The following is a 19,688-nucleotide window of genomic DNA, read 5'->3' on the forward strand; positions in this document are numbered from 1 at the left end:
TCTGAGGAGCCAACTAACCTACTGGGGTGTTTCGGACAGTGGAAACTGGAGCATCCAGAGGAAACCCATGTGAACACGGGGAGAACATACAAACTCCACACAGACAGTGCCCCAGGAACTGAATCCAGAGCTCCAGCGCTGGGAGGCAGCAATGCTAGCCACTGCACCACTGTGCCTCCCCTTAATATTCCAAAAACTAAAAATTAAACTAAAACCTTTATACATTTTATATGACTGAATTAAACCATGCGACTAAAATGTGACTAAAACATTTCAGTATGTGACTAACACAAGTACATTTAATACATTTTAAAGTAAGAGTGGTTTAAGACATTTTTTGTCGACTAAACCAAATTTAAAGCATGTGACTAAAATGCGACTATATATCAATCATCGACATTGTAATCGTTTCGACTAAGACTGTGACTACTGATAACAAAAACTGGTGACTAAACTAACACTGGCCTGGAGTGAGCAGTAATGTTATGTAATGGATGGGTAAGGCCATTCGACCCATGTGACTCCTGCGGTAGTCTGTAGCTAACTGACCAGAGGATCTCATACACAAGAACAGTAACAAACAAGAGGAGGCCATTTGACCCATCTAGCTGATTTCATTCAGATTTCTCTTGAAAGAAGCCAGAGTACGGGGTTTAACAACGCCCCTTCAACAAGGGGTGGCACTGTGGCTAAGGATCTGCGCCTGTGGCTGGAAGGTTGCCGGTTCAAATCCCCCCGCCGACAGAGGAATCCTACTCCGTTGGGCCCCTGTGCAAGGCCCTTAACCCCAACTGCTCTAGGGGTGCTGTATAAATGGCTGACGCTGTGCTCTGACCAAGCTTCTCTCTCCCCGTCTGTGTGTCTCATGGAGAGCAAGCTGGGGTATGAGAAAAGACAAATTCCTGATACAAGAAATTGTATATGGCCAATAAAGTGATCTTATCTACCATTGCTGAGCAGTTTTTGCTCCTGACTTCCACAACCCTTTCATGAAAACTAACCGGACTTCTCCTGAAAGCTAAGCCACACCTATTTAAAGCTACCATTAACACACAAAAAAACAAACATACTAGAAGAACTATCGGTGTGATTCTTTTGCAATAATAGATTTGAAGTGCAGCCACTGGTGAGAAATGGTATCAGTACCAGCACTGATTATCAAGAGCAACTGTCCTACTTAAAAGAAAACATCAAAAAAATATTCAATTATTAATGGGTCAGTTCTTAATTTCTTGTTTGGACGATATTAAAATTTGCAAGCCAGTACAAATTAGAGACTTCTAGACTCACACTCCCACAAAGGAAAACTGTGACTTTTCCTTACAAGGAATGGGCATTGAAAATGGATTAATGCTGCTCCATCTTTTCCAAAAAGACTGGATGGCGATGGTGGTTTAGTCTGCATGTATTCAAGTCTGCAGGATTGGATTTCAAATAAACACAATTTCTCATACCAAGAAAGACATTCACAGAATAGTGCATCATATTACATATAAGAGGGGGCTTGTTTTATTCACCACTGAAGTGCAGCCCCCAGTTGAAATAAGGGGGGACTTGAGGGAGGAATGATTGTGGAAACCCAGAATTTAGCCAGGACTCCCAAATTTATACTCTTACTCTTACAAACAGAGCGATTGGGATCTTTGACATTCACAGACAGTCAGGATCTCAGCCTAATGTCTCATCTAAAGAACGTCACCTCCTACAGCACTGGTGACCCCGGTCACCAAACTGTGAAAACGGTTTGGAAATTCCTGTCAATAAAGATGTGCTCCACCTATAGGTCCACCAATGTCAAGGTTATCCTTGAAGGTCTCTCAACCCGGAAATGCAGGGTCTCAGAACTGCTTAGGTTCTCAGATCACACAACCTCAGGCTACAACGGGTAAACCGCTGTCAATAGCATCTAATAACAGCAGCATGAGCAACGGTAACACAAACTAAAAACGCTGATGACCTACCGGGAATGGGTACATGTGGGGAAAAAAAGGTCAGCTTTGATTCTGAACATCTAAATCTTCCTGTGAGTTTTCCTGCTCTAGGCTACGTCTGCATCACGCAGATGTAAAACGAGCTGTGCTGCGTCCGGGCTCCCTGCTCTGCAGCGGCCGGCTGAGATACTGACAAGGGGAAGGCACGACGACGGTGGCTCAGCTGCCATGTGCCGCCGGCGTCTGGAAGGGCAGAGACAGGAAGCGAAAGCCTGCGGGCAACTGAAAAAACAGATCGGGGAGAGGGCTAGCGAGGAAGAGCTGCACCCACCATCACTGCTGGAACTTCCTGCTGGGCAGGTCTACAGGGGCCGCAAAAGCACTTCCCTGGATATTTTAGTATTTGGATACCAGACCCAAACGTTTGGGTTGGGAGCGCAGGACAGGCCACCCAGGCATGGTGTTTAAAACCAACACCCTGGGTTCCTTCAGGAAATGGCTGGGTATGACCAATGGTTTAAATGAATATGAGCTGGACAGGCCAAATGACCTCCTGTCATTTGCAAGCTTTTTAATGCTCTTAAACATAGAACAAATTAACCACGAAGAAAGCTCCAAAACAGCTCAATTGGTAAAGGCGCTGACCTTGACTTCGCACCTCACGGGCTAAGCTCTGCCATTCAGTCTGGCTCCCGTCACTGCCTGAGCGCAACTGGGATTCCCCAAGCCGCGGCTCACAGTGCAAGTGGGAGGAGGGAGAAACAGCGACACCGGCAAGCTTACAGTAACGTCAGTGCTGGGAGGGGACCCTCTCGCCTCAACTACCTGCAGGTCGCCGGGGAACCTGGGACTTACCTGAAGGCGAATGACTTGGAGACTATTTTGTTTTTCCTCATAATAACTTTGTGATGTTGTGATAAGCTGTACACAGAGGAGAGGGTTAAAATACATTCTTCTCCTCATGGGTTAACTGCCACAAATGCATGATATTTGTACGTGCAAAACAAAGAAGTTCCTGCAAGGAAGCACCGAGTGCGTAAGTAGTCGATTCTGCTCTAATTGATTGTGAGCGACACTCAGAAGGGGGGACAGATGCCCTGTCCTGTATGTCTAGGCACGCCAGGCTCCTGGTGTCCGTGTCCAAGGGAGAAACGGAACTTGTGGGTCATCACTTTTGTGAGGATCCGCAGATGTCTACGAGACCTGGCAGAGCCCGAGATCTCAGTCCTCTTCTTTGTCCCCCATTAGCTTGAGAAACGTTTAATACAAGAAGACGACAATCCTGGCTTTCTCAGTTTGACTCCTTCCGATAACTCCCCTATCTTCCTTTGTTGTCTGCCTCGGTCTCCCTCCAGCGAAGACCGCTGTACAGCAGACTGGCCTACCTGTGTAGAAAGGGCTTGTCCCGACTGCACCATCAGAGCAAAGAACCCACATCACATTAAGTCTATGTGCACATCAATGCAGATTTACTGAACTGAAATATCTACTACTGTGCCAACTCCGAGCAAAATCTGAAGCGGCTCAAGACTGCTGCACAACCAGAATCTCGATGGATGTGTTTCCTGGCCACAATCGGCAGTGTGAGGTGCTCACGAGCAGCACCACCACCTTGGAGCCTGATCTGGTTTCATTGCAATTCTTTGTCTTTGCAGACAGGGACCGTCCCCTGGCAAGCCCTAGCGAGAAGGTTTGAACACTGGAGAGGTAAGGGCAATCTGTACGCACCCTGCCGCCCCAGCCATCTTCTTCCCCGGCTCTCTTCCTCCATCCGCCTCGACTCATACTGGAATACCTGCGGAGGCAAGCAGACACCAACAGGGAGGCATGAGTCTTCTTGCAACAGAGCTCAAGAACAGCCAGAGAGCCCCTTCCAAAAATTACCCTAATTAATCTAATTAGAAGGAATCGCTAATTGGGTTTCATGGCAGCCAGTGTCATGTGATGCGAGCTGCGGATCCGCCCAGGTCGGAGCCACGCTGTAAGGTCCAAACGGGCCCGAGATTGAGTGCGGCATGCACGTCTCTCACCGCTTGCTGCTGTTGAGAAGATCGCAGGAGCTTTGATACAAACAAGTGACAGAGATCATGAGCCACTCTAACCCCACGCTGGCACTCACTCAGTTGCCACAGCTGGGTAGTGCCCTGACCAGGGCTCGAACCCTTGACCTCTGGAACTGAGAGGCTCAGTGCCCTGACTGTAGCTCGAACCCTTGACCTCTGGAACTGAGGTGTTCAGTGCCCTGACTGTGGCTCGAACCCTTGACCTCTGGAACTGAGAGTCTCAGTGCCCTGACTGCGGCTCGAACCCTTGACCTCTGGAACTGAGAGGCTCAGTGCCCTGACCGCGGCTCGAACCCTTGACCTCTGGAACTGAGAGGCTCAGTGCCCTGACCGTGGCTCGAACCCTTGACCTCTGGAAGCAAGAGGCTCAGTGCCCTGACTGTGGCTCGAACCTTTGACTTCTGGAACCGAGGGGTTCGGTACCCTTATTGCAGCTGGAACCTTTGACCTCTAGACCCAGGGATTCAGTGCCCTGACTGTGGCTCGAACCCTTGACCTCTGGAAGCAAGAGGCTCAGTGCCTTGACTGCGGCTCGAACCCCTGACCTCTAGAACCGAGGGGTTCAGTGCCCTGACTGTGGATCGAACCCTTGACCTCTAGACCCAGGGATTCAGTGTCCTGACTGGGGCTCAAACCCTTGACATTTGGAACAAGGGGCTCAACCTCGCATTTGGAGCCACTGGTTGAGACACTGGGGAGCCCGAGTCCTCCCAGTTGTCTCCATACTTGCATCACACATTACCATGTCCTTTTTGATCACTGTCTGCCACTTGAATTCATAACATCATACCTCTTCACAGCACCGTACCTTCGCCACGAACGTTTGCAACAAAAACACAAACAAATCAGTCTGTACACCAATCAGAACCAGCACATGCTGATCCTAGAGAGGTTGCGCTATGGACTGTCCTCATTTGACCTTCAATTAAAGCCACAGAACATTTTCACCCACAAAGTCCAAACCATTTCTAAGCAGCTACAGTACGTGAATATACAGTCATTTTCTTACTGGAAACCAGGACCTAACCATCACAGAACAGGTCGTATCTGGGTCGTTTCTTTCTCAAGCTTTATTGTATCTACTGCAGATAGATGAGAAACCAAAAGAAGGCAGACTGGATTAAAATGTTAAGCATAAACAGTGTAAGGAAATAAAATACTCCAAACCCAAGGGCGGCAAAATGTAGAAAATGTGTTTAAAACTGTTTTGGTCTTTCTTTTATTCTTGAGGGAACTGCACTAATTACAACAGCAGCATTGCCCTCAGACCTGAGCGGTCTTTGGTGCGTCTCCAAATTCTTCACCGCTACAGATCGAAGAGACTGCCCCACAGGAAACATTCATTAGCTGTAAACTGCTGCAACCAATTACTTGCTACCCTTATTCCTACCATTTTGATTAAAGAAATGCAGTTTATTTACAAGGGGAAAACGGAAATTTTCTGAGATTTACATAGACAGGGGCATGGATTGAAAAATGCTCTGCTGGAGAGAGACTTCACTTTATATTCCCTGTTCCAGGGAGGTCTGGGACTTGGCTGCTTTCACCGAACTCACACTAGACCGGAAGGAGCCCCAGCAGACCCGTCTCTGGACTTTCCAATCCATCCTTCAAGACCCGTGGTCCTGAATCCTGGTCCTGGAGTACTCCTCTGTAGGCTAGTTTGTGCTCTAGTTCACCAGGTCTCATGCAGGCCAACTTATTTCAATGTTCTATTCAGACCTTTTTAAATGTATTTTTAGTTCTCTAAAAACTGAAGGAGATTCAAAATTGGCATGAACCCTGTGCTGATCAATGTGTTTCAGGACGGCCCTCGTTCAGGTGTGCTAGCTGAAATGTAACCAGCTGGACTGAAGCAGACGGAAGATCACTCAACCCACTGTGGGAGTGGCTGAAACCCACTGACTGTTCACCACCAACTGGTCACCCTTCAAGAGCAATTCAGTTAAAACGGAGGGACTGATGAATTAGCAAATTGAGGAGAGACTGTATAAAATTTGGCATGCTTAAGCTGTTGAACTAATGCACTTTAACTAGAGGTAGTTCTGAAACCAAGCACTGAGGGCAAAAATTCAGTTACATCAGCAAGCAGATCAGCTCAGGCACTGATCGGCACTGGTGATCAAAGAACAGCCAGCAAACAAGGGAAGCCTACAGGGAACTGGGAACCTGGGGTCTCAGCTCATTAGACGAGTGCCATGAACCGTGCCTTCACTGATAACAGCACACACTCTCTCACACACCCCTGCCAGACTAGGAGCGATGACATCACACCGGGGCCTCTCCTGCACTGGCAGGCAGGAAACACGTGTGGAAATGAATAAACCGAGATGGGACCTCTTTCATTCTTGGACACAGAGATCAGACTAGGCCTGGCTGTTCACAGGAAGGCGGCTGAAGACAGTGGTTGAGCAGAGGAGCACCTCTGCAGGTGACCGACAGCCGTGCTCTGATGCAAACCCACAGAACAGGGTACTACAGCTCGGGAGAGACACAGCAGCCACCACACTTATTACACACACCCCCTCCCTTAAAGTAATCTCAAGCCCAGACCGCCTAGAGCAGAGTGTCCAACTCAGGTCCCCGAAAGTCCCAGTCAAGTGTAGGTCTCCTGCTTTTAAACACTGGGACCACCTGAGCAGGTGAACAATTAAGAAAGTAATTGGTTCAATTAAGATAACCCCAATCTTCAAGCACTGAAGGCTACTCAGATTTTGATAAAACTTAAAACTTCCATTTTCTAAAGACAGATACTTAGGATGGATAGAAAATGGCTGAGATCTAAGCTTTCAGGCGATACTGTTGGATCCAAAAGATAAGAATGAGAAAATACCTAAAAATCACTCATTTTTCAAGATATGCAAAGGGTTTAATCGCAAAACGCAAGACTATGACTCTCATGCACATGGTCAAGAGAACAGAACCATACTGGACACAACAATACCCTCTCCTTAGACATAACAGCACCCCGTTAAAGCCCAAGAAAAGAGACACAACATCCAGATTGCATTTTATTTTTTTTAATTAAACCCAAAAATTAATTACAACAATCAGGTGGGGATCAACTTATAATTAAAGCCATGAAGAGTGCGGATGTATTTTAAACCCCATGGGAAAGGAAAAAAAAAACAACCTCTAGTACTTGGGACACTGGTCGATTAACAAACCGAAGCTCCGCGCCACACGGGGAAATTTTACAACACAGTTCAGGGTACAGCTCTCTTGGCACACAGCCGTGACAGGGAGACCGGCTCCAAGTGTTAAATGAAGCAGAAAACGTTCTATAAATAAGGAAGGAGGGGACTGCTTTCCTCACAGCCCAACACCACAACAGTCTCCTTTAAAGGATAAGCCACCAGTAAAGGCAACCAATGCAAACCAGGCAGCAGTGAGATTTTCGGTGAACAAATACCATATTCGCCGGGTCCATAGGCCAGCCACGAACAGCATTAATCTTCTGAGAGCAATCTGTCAGTGATGAAGCAGCCATCACAGATCTATGCTTTAATGTGCAGAACAAAGCAAAACTAAAACCTGCATTTCAATGCATTTCCTTATAGACACCAAGTCTCCTATAGGCCACTACCAGCAGAGACAAAGCCCAATGCCAGTAAGTGCTAAAGCACACTAGCAAAACATTTTGTTCAACTTTGCTACTACTAATAAATGTCACAAATAAAAGCTGCAGGGTTTTTTTTAATCAGTTTTGGCTGCAAAATATTAACGAAATAGTTCGTAACGCATTTAAAAGCTATTTAGACCTAATATTACCCCCCCCCCCCCAAAAAGTATAGAACTTAAGTCCTGATGTGAAAAGCTTGGTGATATTTCTTACGTCTGGCTCCAATCCATGCCTTTTAATGATACTTACATATCCTACATGCATTAGTCTCTGTCATCCAAGGCAACAGAACTAGCGTGGATGCTCCGCAGTTGAAATAAGGAATGCTTCTCCGTGCCTCCCAGTGGTTCAGCCCGTAAAGTCACTCGCTCCAGTGAGAGAGAACACTGAAACCTATAAGTTATATATATATACGTACAGGTATGCTGGGTCAAGCGGGGCCATGCCACTGGTCGACCGGGATCAAGGATCCCTGACAGGCCAAGTACTGGTGGGATTCGCGATACCTGAGCTGGCAAATCCCTGACTGAACCAGCACAAGGGAAACACTGAGACGGCACAGGCCTCAGGAGCCTACTGACCTTGTACTTAAAGGCAGTCTTACAGTTAAGGCAGTGATATGAATTACAACAATTCCCTCGGGGGGTTTTCATTACATTTGGAACAGTGTCTCGCACCTGGACAAGGCTGCTCATGAGCGAGGCTGTAAGCAGTTCTGTAACAGCTACACTCTGGAGACAAGAACAGTGAGTTCCTGCATTAAGTGCTCCATGGACAGTGCCGATTGAGCAGAGAGCCACAACAGAGAGAAAAGGCTGCATGAGACCCTTGGATCAATTGGCTGCCAACTACCTAACTGGATGGGCCGAATGGCTCCTCTCGTTTGTAAGCGGTCTCACGTTCGCACCCTTCCGGGCCTCCTATCGATCACCACACCCTGTCACTCACAGGTGAGCAGGGAGGTGCTACAGCAGCTTCAGTCGTGCAGACTCAGGGTGAGATCCAATGTCCCTGAAGCACAGGGCCGATCACGTCCTGCGCCTCCGAACAGTGGAATAAGATTCCAGTTCCCCCTGCCAAGATGAAACACGGCCCAGATCTGTCCCAGAGGCCTGCCGGTCAACTGAGTGCCCCCGGCTCAGCTCCCAAGAGGGGAGGGTGCTGCAGGCACTCGGGGGGGCTCAGGCAGGTCAGCAGGGGTGCAAGGAGCGCGAGCATCATGACTGGCAGACCGCCCACAGCGCGGGAGTTTTCATGCCCGCTCCACAGGAAACGAGCACCGGGCCGCAGTTTTACATAGCCGGACTGACGGCGCTTCTTTATCACAAAAAAGTCCACAAACTGACGTTTTGACCAAATTGGACATTTGTTTTCTTATAAATGTTTTACCCACAAGACACCCTTATATTCCTTCGGGAACGGAATCCTGGGTCTTTCTCCCTGCAAAGGTAGAGAGTTCTTTGAAGTATAAAAAGCCTGAAGGCCGAGCTGCCTGGAGCCCCACGTGGAGCATTTTAATGTCGGCAGAGGGGGGAAAAAACCAACTGTAAAGATATTAAAAGATCTCAAGTTCACGTCTCTAGGAGAAAGAAAAACGTCTCCCCAGCGTACCCTTGGTAGACTGACGAGAAATGACATCCTCAAAGAATAATCGTGCAATAATTTATGGGGAAACGGCCTGCTTTTTAATGAGACAAGCTAAGAGCACAGACAAGGACTGCTCACTCAAAAGAAAAAATGCCCTGCTGGAAATGAACCCAGTGGAATGTGACTAGAGTTGCGTGCAAGTCACAGGCAGTTGAAGACGGGCCACTAATACAGAAGACCTTAAGAGCTGTTACAGAAGACACGAGGAGGTCATTCAGCACATGTAGCTCGTAACAGCTCTCAACAGCTCATTGTTCTGAGGATTACTTGAAAATAATTCAGGATATTGGCTTTGACAATATGGCTGAGCAAATTGTTCCACACTCCCACAGCTCTTTGTGTAAAGAGATGTCTCCTGTTGTCCTGTTTTTCCAGTTTTAAATGGTCTTTTACATAGTTTGCACGTGCCCTCTTGTTCCAGTTTCACTGTTGATTCTGAAGAATGGACAGCATGTAAAGAGTCAGCGAGACGTGGAGAAAACCAGACTGGCCACACATTAGGAGGACTGAAACCTACACCTGCTGAACACACACAAGACAGACGAGAGAAGCCACAAACCAGCAAACCCACTACAGCACAGCTTGCTAATACAGCACTTGCAGTCAGACTCCGGTTTCAAATCACTTTTAGAGGCGCAGGACTGAATTCCAGGGCTACACAGGCTGCTACAGCAAGAGACCAGCCATCAGTTCCAAACATGATCCCACACTAACACCAAGGATGAGGCAAGCTTTCCTGAAGCTGCCCTTTTCAGAATCCGAACCTCTCCACACGGGCCCCACACAGGAGTTCAGCCCTTTAATTACATTACACAATAACAGACAGATGAATTTAAAAGCAAGTTACTGAAGATTCTGGAAAGTTAATTAATTGCTCTCACACATTTCCCTAGCGGCACTTAACCTGGTAACAAGCTTCAGGGGTGTTTATGCACAAAACCTCTTCCCCTGGGGTTATAATACATAAACACAAAACACACTGATTCTAATGATACACGAGGGTGGTAACAGGCCAGGACAGGGCAGAGACCACAGCAGAGTCTGTCCAGGGACAATACGCTTGCCATCGGCCAGGCATTTTCGATTTCTTTACTCCTTACTTGTCCATTATTGTGTGATAATGAATCATTTCGGCTTCTGAATGCTAAAATTCCATGAGTTCACTGGACTTTCCTCTGAAACTGAACAAACGCATCACATTTCTCAGGCATTCACGTTTCGGCCATCGAGCCTCTCTTCCGAAACGCCTCCAGAAGGGGGGACGTCCCCCGGAGGGTAAGGGTGCAGACCCTGGCACCAGTCACAGAGAGTCACTGCCCAGTTCATACACACGAGCCTCCGCTTCCAGACTCGGTCTCTCTCGCCGCAGGGCTCCGGGCTCTCACAGACACAAGATCGCACCCCCACTCAGCCCCATCGCTCTCCGCCTGATGGACAAGGAGAAGGGCAGGTCTGGCAAATCCCGCGCTCCTTTTATCACGCGTGCTTGGCCGATAGCATCTGGGCACAGGCAGCCCGAGAGACGACAGCACCTGTGAAGTGCAACGCTTCTTTTACAGCTGGTAACATTAAAGACGTACAATCTGCTGAACACCTGCTAGAAGTGCAATCACCCCAGACTTGGCCGTTTGCTACTCATCATGACTGCATGGCACTGTGTGCCCTTTCATTATTCATTTCTTTCCTTGATGCTTTAATCGGAAGCAACCTACACATCATCATTTTATATTTAGCCTACACATCTTACATAGAGCACAGCTGTGTGGGCCAGCGGTACTCACACAGCTGGCCTTAGTTTCCCTTTAATTGAGCTGATTGAACTGGGGGGGCATCAGCTTTTCAACACAGGGATACCGGACGCTGGATGACCCTGTTTATGAAATAAATGAAACAAGCAAATGTTGGTGTTATTTGTTCACTCAGAATCCCTTTATACACGACGCTTAGTTAACATTTAGTGCTGAAGAAATGTGAAAGGGGGCGAACAGACAAATATTCTTCCACTGAACTGCACATTTGTACCCGTTTATACAGCTGGGTATTTACTGGAAGAGTTCAGATATTCAAAGGTACAGCAGGAGAGTCTGCCCTGGGATCCAACCCTGCCATCTTCCAGTCCAGAGCCCTGACCACTGCTCTACACTGGCTTAGACATTTACTAACATGAGCCAGCCATCAGACCAGTGACCAGCAATCAGGCCTCAGGATTCAGAGCACTACTGCCACCTTTTAACCAGATCTCCACCGATCTAAAAATTCGCTCCATCCGGTGGAATTTACGTAACAAGAGCTCTTGGTGGACCTGTAGGTGGCGCTCTTCCCTCTGGACCTGAAACCTGTACACCAGCACGTAGACCAGCTTCACTGTGCTGTAAGAGGTCCTGAACACTTGGTCACTTGTCAAAAGACTAGAGGGGACCCCACAGACTCCACTATCCTGTCTAAATCCCACTCTGGACCTGTACAGACTGGCTGCCCTACAGTTCCCTCCAAAGTCAACAAGTGGAGAGATTTCTCACTCCTCTGGCTGTGCAGAAGGGCCGCACTTCAGTGATGGATGAAGTGGGTCCCTTCCTATATATCAAGCACTTTCAGATTTTTCTTAAGATGTAAAGTGATAGAAATAATTGCAAGGACAATTGCAATTATTAGTAATTATCCAGTAATAAACAGTGAAAAAAGAGCCCAAGGAAGATACCTAGGAAGGCATCTGTTTGTTCACTGAATGACACAGATTCCTGAAGCAGCTGACTAACATCCAGTCAGTTACCACAGCAATCATTAATGCTCCGACACACACACAATATCTGAAAAAGCCATTCACTGTTGTGCACGTGTACCCTAGATCCTCCAGTGTTATCATTCCCTCCATACACACAACACATTCACACGCATGAGGCAGACAGCACTGTGGCACTGCAGGGAGGGAGGCCACTCTCGAGAGGGGACAGCACGTGACCGGGGGTCAGTACCGCCGGGCCCTGCACCCTCCTGCCCCTGCAGTGCGGCCCCGGCGCCGGGATCAAGCTCTGCAGCCGCCACACGTCCGGACAAGCCCTCGCGTGCAGCCGCGGTCCTGCCTCTCTGCCAGGGGAAGCGTGGGATGGTGGATGCGGAAGACAGGCTGCTCCAGCCGAGATCGGGACACCTCGTTAAAGCCGTTCAGCCGTTCGCTGGGACATAATGACCACGAAAAGCACCCTAAGCAGATTTCATCTTCTAAGACAAAGGTATCACAAGCTCAGAGGCAACTGATCCATGTCTTGCTTTATCTCATTATCCCCCTGCAAAAGGGCACCGAATGCCTCTGCATACAGAGCACCGCCCCTGGGCTCTCTGTTCAGACCTCGCAATCAGATCTGATTTGTTCCTGCGCTCGAAACCACTGCAGAGGTTTCTTCCTCAAGGCACAGGAGCAGCACCAGGAAGAAGCACGTTTATGCTCCTTGAATTCAGCACACATCCAGACAATGTGGTGCAATGAACTCTGGGGGAGGTGTTGCACAGATGCACAATGACAGGTCCCCCAGGCTTCAAGGTGAAGTAAAACGCTGTATTACTCCTCTCAGTCTTTTTTAGCCAGTCCCCTTTATCTGTCAGGTGCTATATTTGTGGCAGAACTGCTTGACAGACTAAGTGAAAACTCTTCTGGCAAACTGCACTTCTGTGCTGTGCTTCAGTGCTGCTCTGTCCTGGTCTCCAGCAACAGCAGTGTGGCTCTGTCCTGGTCACCGGCAGTGTTGGTCTGTCCTGGTCTCCAGCAACAGCAGCGTGGCTCTGTCCTGGTCTTCAGCAACAGCAGTGCGGCTCAGTCCTGGTCTCCGGCGGTGTGACTCAGTCCTGGTCTCCGGCAGTGTGGCTCTGTCCTGGTCTCCGGCAACAGCAGTGTGGCTCTGTCCTGGTCTCCGGCAACAGCAGTGTGGCTCTGTCCTGGTCTCCGGCGGTGTGGCTCAGTCCTGGTCTCCGGCGGTGTGGCTCTGTCCTGGTCTCCGGCGGTGTGGCTCTGTCCTGGTCTCCGGCAGTGTGGCTCTGTCCTGGTCTCCGGCGGTGTGGCTCAGTCCTGGTCTCCGGCGGTGTGGCTCTGTCCTGGTCTCCGGCGGTGTGGCTCTGTCCTGGTCTCCGGCAGTGTGGCTCTGTCCTGGTCTCCGGCAGTGTGGCTCTGTCCTGGTCTCCGGCAACAGCAGTGTGGCTCTGTCCTGGTCTCCGGCGGTGTGGCTCAGTCCTGGTCTCCGGCGGTGTGGCTCAGTCCTGGTCTCCAGCAACAGCGGTGTGGCTCTGTCCTGGTCACCGGCGGTGTGGCTCTGTCCTGGTCTCTGGCAACAGCAGTGTGGCTCAGTCCTGGTCTCCGGCAACAGCAGTGTGGCTCAGTCCTGGTCTCCGGCAACAGCAGTGTGGCTCAGTCCTGGTCTCCGGCGGTGTGGCTCTGTCCTGGTCTCCGGCGGTGTGGCTCTGTCCTGGTCTCCGGCAACAGCAGTGTGGCTCAGTCCTGGTCTCCAGCAACAGCAGTGTGGCTCAGTCCTGGTCTCCAGCAACAGCAGTGTGGCTCAGTCCTGGTCTCCGGCGGTGTGGCTCAGTCCTGGTCTCCAGCAACAGCGGTGTGGCTCTGTCCTGGTCACCGGCGGTGTGGCTCTGTCCTGGTCTCCGGCAACAGCAGTGTGGCTCAGTCCTGGTCTCCGGCAACAGCAGTGTGGCTCAGTCCTGGTCTCCAGCAACAGCAGTGTGGCTCAGTCCTGGTCTCCGGCGGTGTGGCTCTGTCCTGGTCTCTGGCAACAGCAGTGTGGCTCTGTCCTGGTCTCCGGCAACAGCAGTGTGGCTCAGTCCTGGTCTCCAGCAACAGCAGTGTGGCTCAGTCCTGGTCTCCAGCGGTGTGGCTCAGTCCTGGTCTCCGGCGGTGTGGCTCAGTCCTGGTCACCGGCGGTGTGGCTCAGTCCTGGTCACCGGCGGTGTGGCTCAGTCCTGGTCACCGGCGGTGTGGCTCAGTCCTGGTCACCGCAGTGTGGCTCAGTCCTGGTCTCCAGCAACAGCAGTGTGGCTCAGTCCTGGTCACCGGCGGTGTGGCTCTGTCCTGGTCACCGGCGGTGTGGCTCTGTCCTGGTCACCGGCGGTGTGGCTCTGTCCTGGTCACCGGCAGTGACCATCAGCAAAGCGCTCAGGGGTTCAGTTCCATATTTTAAATTTCTCTGGAGCTCCTCTCTTTTTTCCAGCATTCAAAATGACTATTCACACCAGAATGTGTTTTTAGGTGCGGTTCAGGTCAAGTGATAACGGACACCCTTCACACCAGCACACCTGACAAACCAATCGATCCGGGTCTGCGCTGGGCGAGACGAATACACACAGAGGTGTTTAAAAGCACATGAAAGGCTTAATGCCTGACCGGCCAGTCTCCTGTGATCATCCCAAGATCCAAAGCCTCTCCTAGTTTTCACTGCGGCCAAGCAGTCAGTTACCGAGACGGATTACCTCTTTTGACAGATGGCAGCAGTTAAAAATTGATGGGCTCAGTAATTAGCATAATCCATGTGCCAGCTCCTGCAGCACCAGGGCACTTCCGAAAACTGGGTGAAATGGAACAAGTAGTTTCAAAGGGATCAGCGATCCGGACAGCTCGGGAACAAAATCCGCAGCAGGGTTGAGTACCACCCGCCCCTGATGACGATGGAGGGACCAGGAGCAGGACGACAGGGCTATCCTGCCACCCAAAGACAAGTGCCAGATGATGTGAAATGACTGTTCCCCAGTGTAGACAACAGGATCGCAGGTCACAGCTTCATAGCCAGCCTGACAGTCCATCTCTAATCACCAGCTTAATAGGTCGGCTGTGGAACTTTTTCCTCCCAAGCAGAAACGGTGTTTCCTCCTCTCTACCTGCTGTTTTCCAGCCCGCGCGGCTCCTTGCTCAAGCCTCTAACGTGACGCTGTATTCCTGTAACGTGACAAGCCTGTAACGTGACGCGGGTTACAGCCCGTCTTTCACTCAAAAACACACGGCATCGGCTGTTGAAAGACAACAAGGGCAGCAAAATGGCCACATCCTGAGGCCATCTGATATTTGACGCTTTCAGAACCCTTTCAGCCCGTCCACAGAAAGGCGAACCCTCCTTCGGGTCGGCGGCCCCTCGCAGGTGAAATGCGATGAAAGCAATGCAGCGATTCACGCAACGGCAAACGAGACGGCAGGTTTCGATGCCCTTAAGTGTCCAGAGCCCTTCTTTTTAGCAACGCTATTAAAAACGCCCCCCGAGGATGCCGCTCCCTTGAACGGTGGTTTGCGTTGATGATAACCTACATCTTGCTTTTTGTAAGCGGTTAAGTATTTAAGAACACAACAGTAAAAAAAGCCCTGGAAAACCAGAGATCCTGGCCCTTTTTGCATGAAAGATGCTATACAGCACAGAAGAAAGATTGCCGTTTTCCCACATGAACAGCAGTAGGCAGAACACCTGGGTGTCCGAGCACAACTCCAGCTGTCCTGCGTCAAGTTACGCCAGATCACAGATATTTTTTTTTGCCGCTCACTTCACAATTCGGAGAAACCAGACGGGTGGGGTGGAGATAATTTCCCCCCCCACCCAGCTACTTCCCTCCTTTGCTTCGCGAAAAGCAGGCCGTGAAAAAGAGCCACTAAGTAGTTGCCCAGAGAGACCAGGCACAGCGGCTGTCCGCCACTTGCCAGCCTGGCGGAAGTCAGATCCTCCGAGCGACAGGGCACAAGGGGGGGGGGCACGGGGGGGCTCAGCGAGGGCCCGGTCCCAAGACTCCCACCCTGGCGTCCCAGCAAAGGAGAAGTAGAGAGCTGCCGAGCCTTAGTGCCGACTCCCGGCTCAATCTGGGGAAGGCTGGGTAATGTCACAACCCTCAGGAGCTGCCAGTTTCCCACCGGGCGGGGGGCGTGGGGGGTGGCACTGGCGCGAGGGCAAGGCCTTGCCCCCCGGGGTCACAGCCATGAATAGCGAGACTTGCGGTGGGAGTAAAAAGCTTGGATGAATTCAACGTTGACATTCTGAGCATGTCAATTAAGGCTGCTTTTAAAGGTCAGCCGACGTCACGAATGCTTGCAGTCGGCACTCGGTCGGGCTGCAGGGTGGCCTTGAGGCGCTCTTCTGCTGCCACGCTTCTGTTCGCCAACAGGGGAGGGGCCGAAACCTGGACTGCTACCGCAGGGGGCACCAAAGGACTGCCCAGACCCGGCTCGAGTCAGGCAGGGCATCCTCGGCTCGCTTCTCATTGGCGCCCCCCTCTGGCCTGGCCAGGCAGCCACAGGGCCACGGCTAAGAAGAGGCAGCGGACATGGCTCCAATATGCTCGAGCTGGACACTCAGAATTAGAGCCAGAGGGAAAAGATAACTGGAGATTCTAATTGAATACCTTTGTCTACAAATAAAATACCTGTTGTTGTGTTCGTTTGCTTTGCAGACGCAAATTACAGAGGGGGCTTCACGCGTCACAGGCCTTGGGGTTTGAAGGGAACGGAGACTCCGTCCTGGGGGACCCCCTCCATCAGCCACTGCTCCGCACATTAGCGTGAACCTACTCCCGAGCTTTCGCCTCATCCTGCGTCGTTAGTCTTCAAAGACAAACCAGAACACGCGCTCCTCCGCCAAGACAATTAACCCAAACGCACCTCAATCAATCCCGAGACGAGACGAGCTATTTGCGGGGGCCTTAGGTGAGATCAATTGAACGACTCCCAGAGCCGCGTGGCTGCCTGTGAGTCTCCGTCACGTCCCTCTCGCCCTCCCCTCCTCCTCCTCCTCCTCCTCCTCATGCCACGGATGAGTCGCTTGCACAATTTAGGCAGGAAGGTGAAGGCAATCCGGCTTAGTGGGAACTGCCCATTACAGCGCCGCCTGACAAAATGGGCTAATTTCACAGACGCGCGAGCAGACAAAGCCCTTCAACACTCAGGGACTCTCAATTACACACCGGCTGGAATTAAAATAAAGAGCAAGAATTCGCCCGCTACTTACAGTTCTGGGGCAAAGTTGCCCATGGAAACCAGCAGTGGTATGCTGGTATATGGCCGTGCAGAGTGCAGCATGTGTTACCTGCCCGCTCTGCATCAGCGCTTGCACTCTGACTGCTCTTCCGCTCCCTTTACTCCCCCGCCATCAAAGGACAAAGCCGGCTTTCACGCGAGGTGGAAACAGACCGCACAGTGGAAACCAGCAAGGCGGTAACCCGGTAACGATTTAAAAAAAGAATCCGTGATTCTTAAAGGAAATGCTGCAGGTCTCAAAATGAGACTTCATGAATTGCACTATTTACATATTACTATGAGTGTTTTACTAAAAGCCTCTGCTATTGAAATCTGTTTAAAATTAGTTTTGGCTGTTATCAACGCAGCGCATTTTCTGGTAAGAAGAAACCAAGGTTGTCGCTAAGTAAATCTTTAAATTACACTAACAGGTCAGAATCTTCAGCAGTGCGATCAACTCGATCCAAGATAAACCTTACCGGAAAATGTACTAGAGTAGCTACAACACTCTACCAAAACAATCCCAGCTGACTCCTTGTCTTTAACATCCTCGCTACTTATTCACACACATACAGTAAAAGGCTGGACAACAAAACAACTGTATCAGGATTAAATCGAAATGGCCCAGGATTTCAGCGGATCTGTTTCTGCATTAAAGAGCAAAAACGAGAGACACAAGGAAGATCAACGCAAAATGTTCACTGCTGTGCGGAAGTCTTAAACATCAGCTCAACAAAGGAATGCATCTAAAACAGGTATCCTTAATAACCATGAAATGCTTTAAAGAAAACCATCAATACTGCTCTACACAACAACATTAGCAGCATTTTGCTAAAGCCTCCACCTGCCATCAGATTGACTACGAGCTAAAGCACCTAGTTAGGTATCTCACATCTTCAGATTTAAGCAACTTAATTAACTGCAAACGTATTCAAATTATTCTGAAGAGAGCTGATCAGGTAGTCATTGCTGTGTCAACTGAAGTCAGACTCTGATCCATGAATGAAGTTATATTAAATAATCAATTCCTGACACGTTACGGCAGTTTAATTGTCAATCCCCCATGTATGCAGCTACCACAGCATTAACATTTCAGACGCCACTGTCAGCTCTCACACAAAGACGTTTTTTTCCCCCCCCCCAAAGAGCACATGACAAATCGCGAGACCATTTCAAATGGATCTTCTCTTCATTTGTTCGTGCAAACTCTAACCGCAATAATCTCATGATCTCAGTCTTTTTTCACTGTCAGGTAAGTCCGCGGACAAAGACAGATGCGAGGAAGGAGGCCGCCATCCGTTTTCCTGTTGGGTGTGAAGTGGCACATCGATATTTCACAAGGGACTGCAGCAAGAACACAGGCAGGAGGTTTTTTTTTTTTTAAATGTTGAACCACAGACCTGTTCGCCTCAAGATCTCGGGTCTAAACTGACCATGGGCCATTTGACAGCTTCACACAGAGAACACCAGCAGAGCTGGCGCAGACGGGAGAGAGTCACCAGATCCTGGGTTCTATTCAGTCCTATAAAAGCATCCAGGATCCTGATCCAACAGGAACTATTAATTTTTTAAAGCTTGAATGCCTGGGGCTCCCTCATGCACAAACCACTTAAAAGCCCTCACCCAGAGAGCAGGAAGAGCACCCTGACATCGCTGCCTCCAGACCTGGGCAGCAACACTGTGGATACTGGTCAGCACCACTGGAGTGATGCAAACTCGCAGCCGGCCACACTGTCTTGCTTATGACTGACCAGAGGGTACTCGTATTGCTGAGTCCAGCCTCTGGGCATGCATTATGTCCAGATGGATCCCTTGCATCAGTGTCAGTGTAGTGCTCTTGCATGTGTACCGCGCTCCTCAACAGGAGCATTCACCATGGTCCTATACGTACAGGGATCTGACTTCCCTGGCCCATGGTGCAGCGGTTTTCATAGCACAATCTCTTGCGTCCGCCCAGCAACTTCACAGCTGGAAATGCAACTGGAGGGCTTTGCAGTCAGCATTAAAAGCTCTTGATGTAAATCAAATATTTGATCTGGTGCTAGCTGGATAAAAGTAGGTGGGGAAGGAGATCCTCATTGTGTCTACACCTGTGGGGCTCGGCAGTCTCAGTGGGAGCCGGTTCACTGTTCTTGGCTGAGAGTCACCGTTCACATTCTGGATTAACAGAGGAGAAAGAAAGACAGCCCCCTGACACTATGAGCCAAGCATGACACATAGAGATGGAAACCAAAGCTACTTCATCAGATACCAGCAGTTCTTTAAGCACAGAAATGTACCCAATCTTCTTTCCCTCGTGTATTAACTGTGCAGAAGTGTTGGCTCCTGTATTATGTATCCGTGAATTATTCCTCCCAAATGTCCAAATTCAAGGCTGGCGCAAGATCCTGCAGTAACTGTGCCCTTCAGTCCTGGAAAGACCTGTCAATTAAAATCCCTTCAGACAT

The 19,688-nt window shown here is 49.9% G+C and overlaps 1 protein-coding gene across 2 annotated transcripts in view; it reads right to left on the reverse strand.

The window, feature by feature from the left end:
- rev1 (REV1 DNA directed polymerase) overlaps positions 1-19,688 on the reverse strand; it is a 51,927-nt gene that overhangs the window by 28,387 nt on the left and 3,852 nt on the right. For both annotated transcript variants that reach the window (XM_088914328.1, XM_088914329.1), the window contains exon 2: positions 3,660-3,726. In XM_088914328.1, the coding sequence (XP_088770454.1) occupies positions 3,660-3,716 (57 nt within the window). In that variant the 5' untranslated portion in view covers positions 3,717-3,726. The remainder of the gene's footprint in view (positions 1-3,659; positions 3,727-19,688) is intronic.

This window comes from Atractosteus spatula, chromosome 4 (genome assembly GCF_055471065.1).
Source record: "Atractosteus spatula isolate fAtrSpa1 chromosome 4, fAtrSpa1.hap1, whole genome shotgun sequence".
Taxonomy (NCBI): domain Eukaryota; kingdom Metazoa; phylum Chordata; class Actinopteri; order Semionotiformes; family Lepisosteidae; genus Atractosteus; species Atractosteus spatula.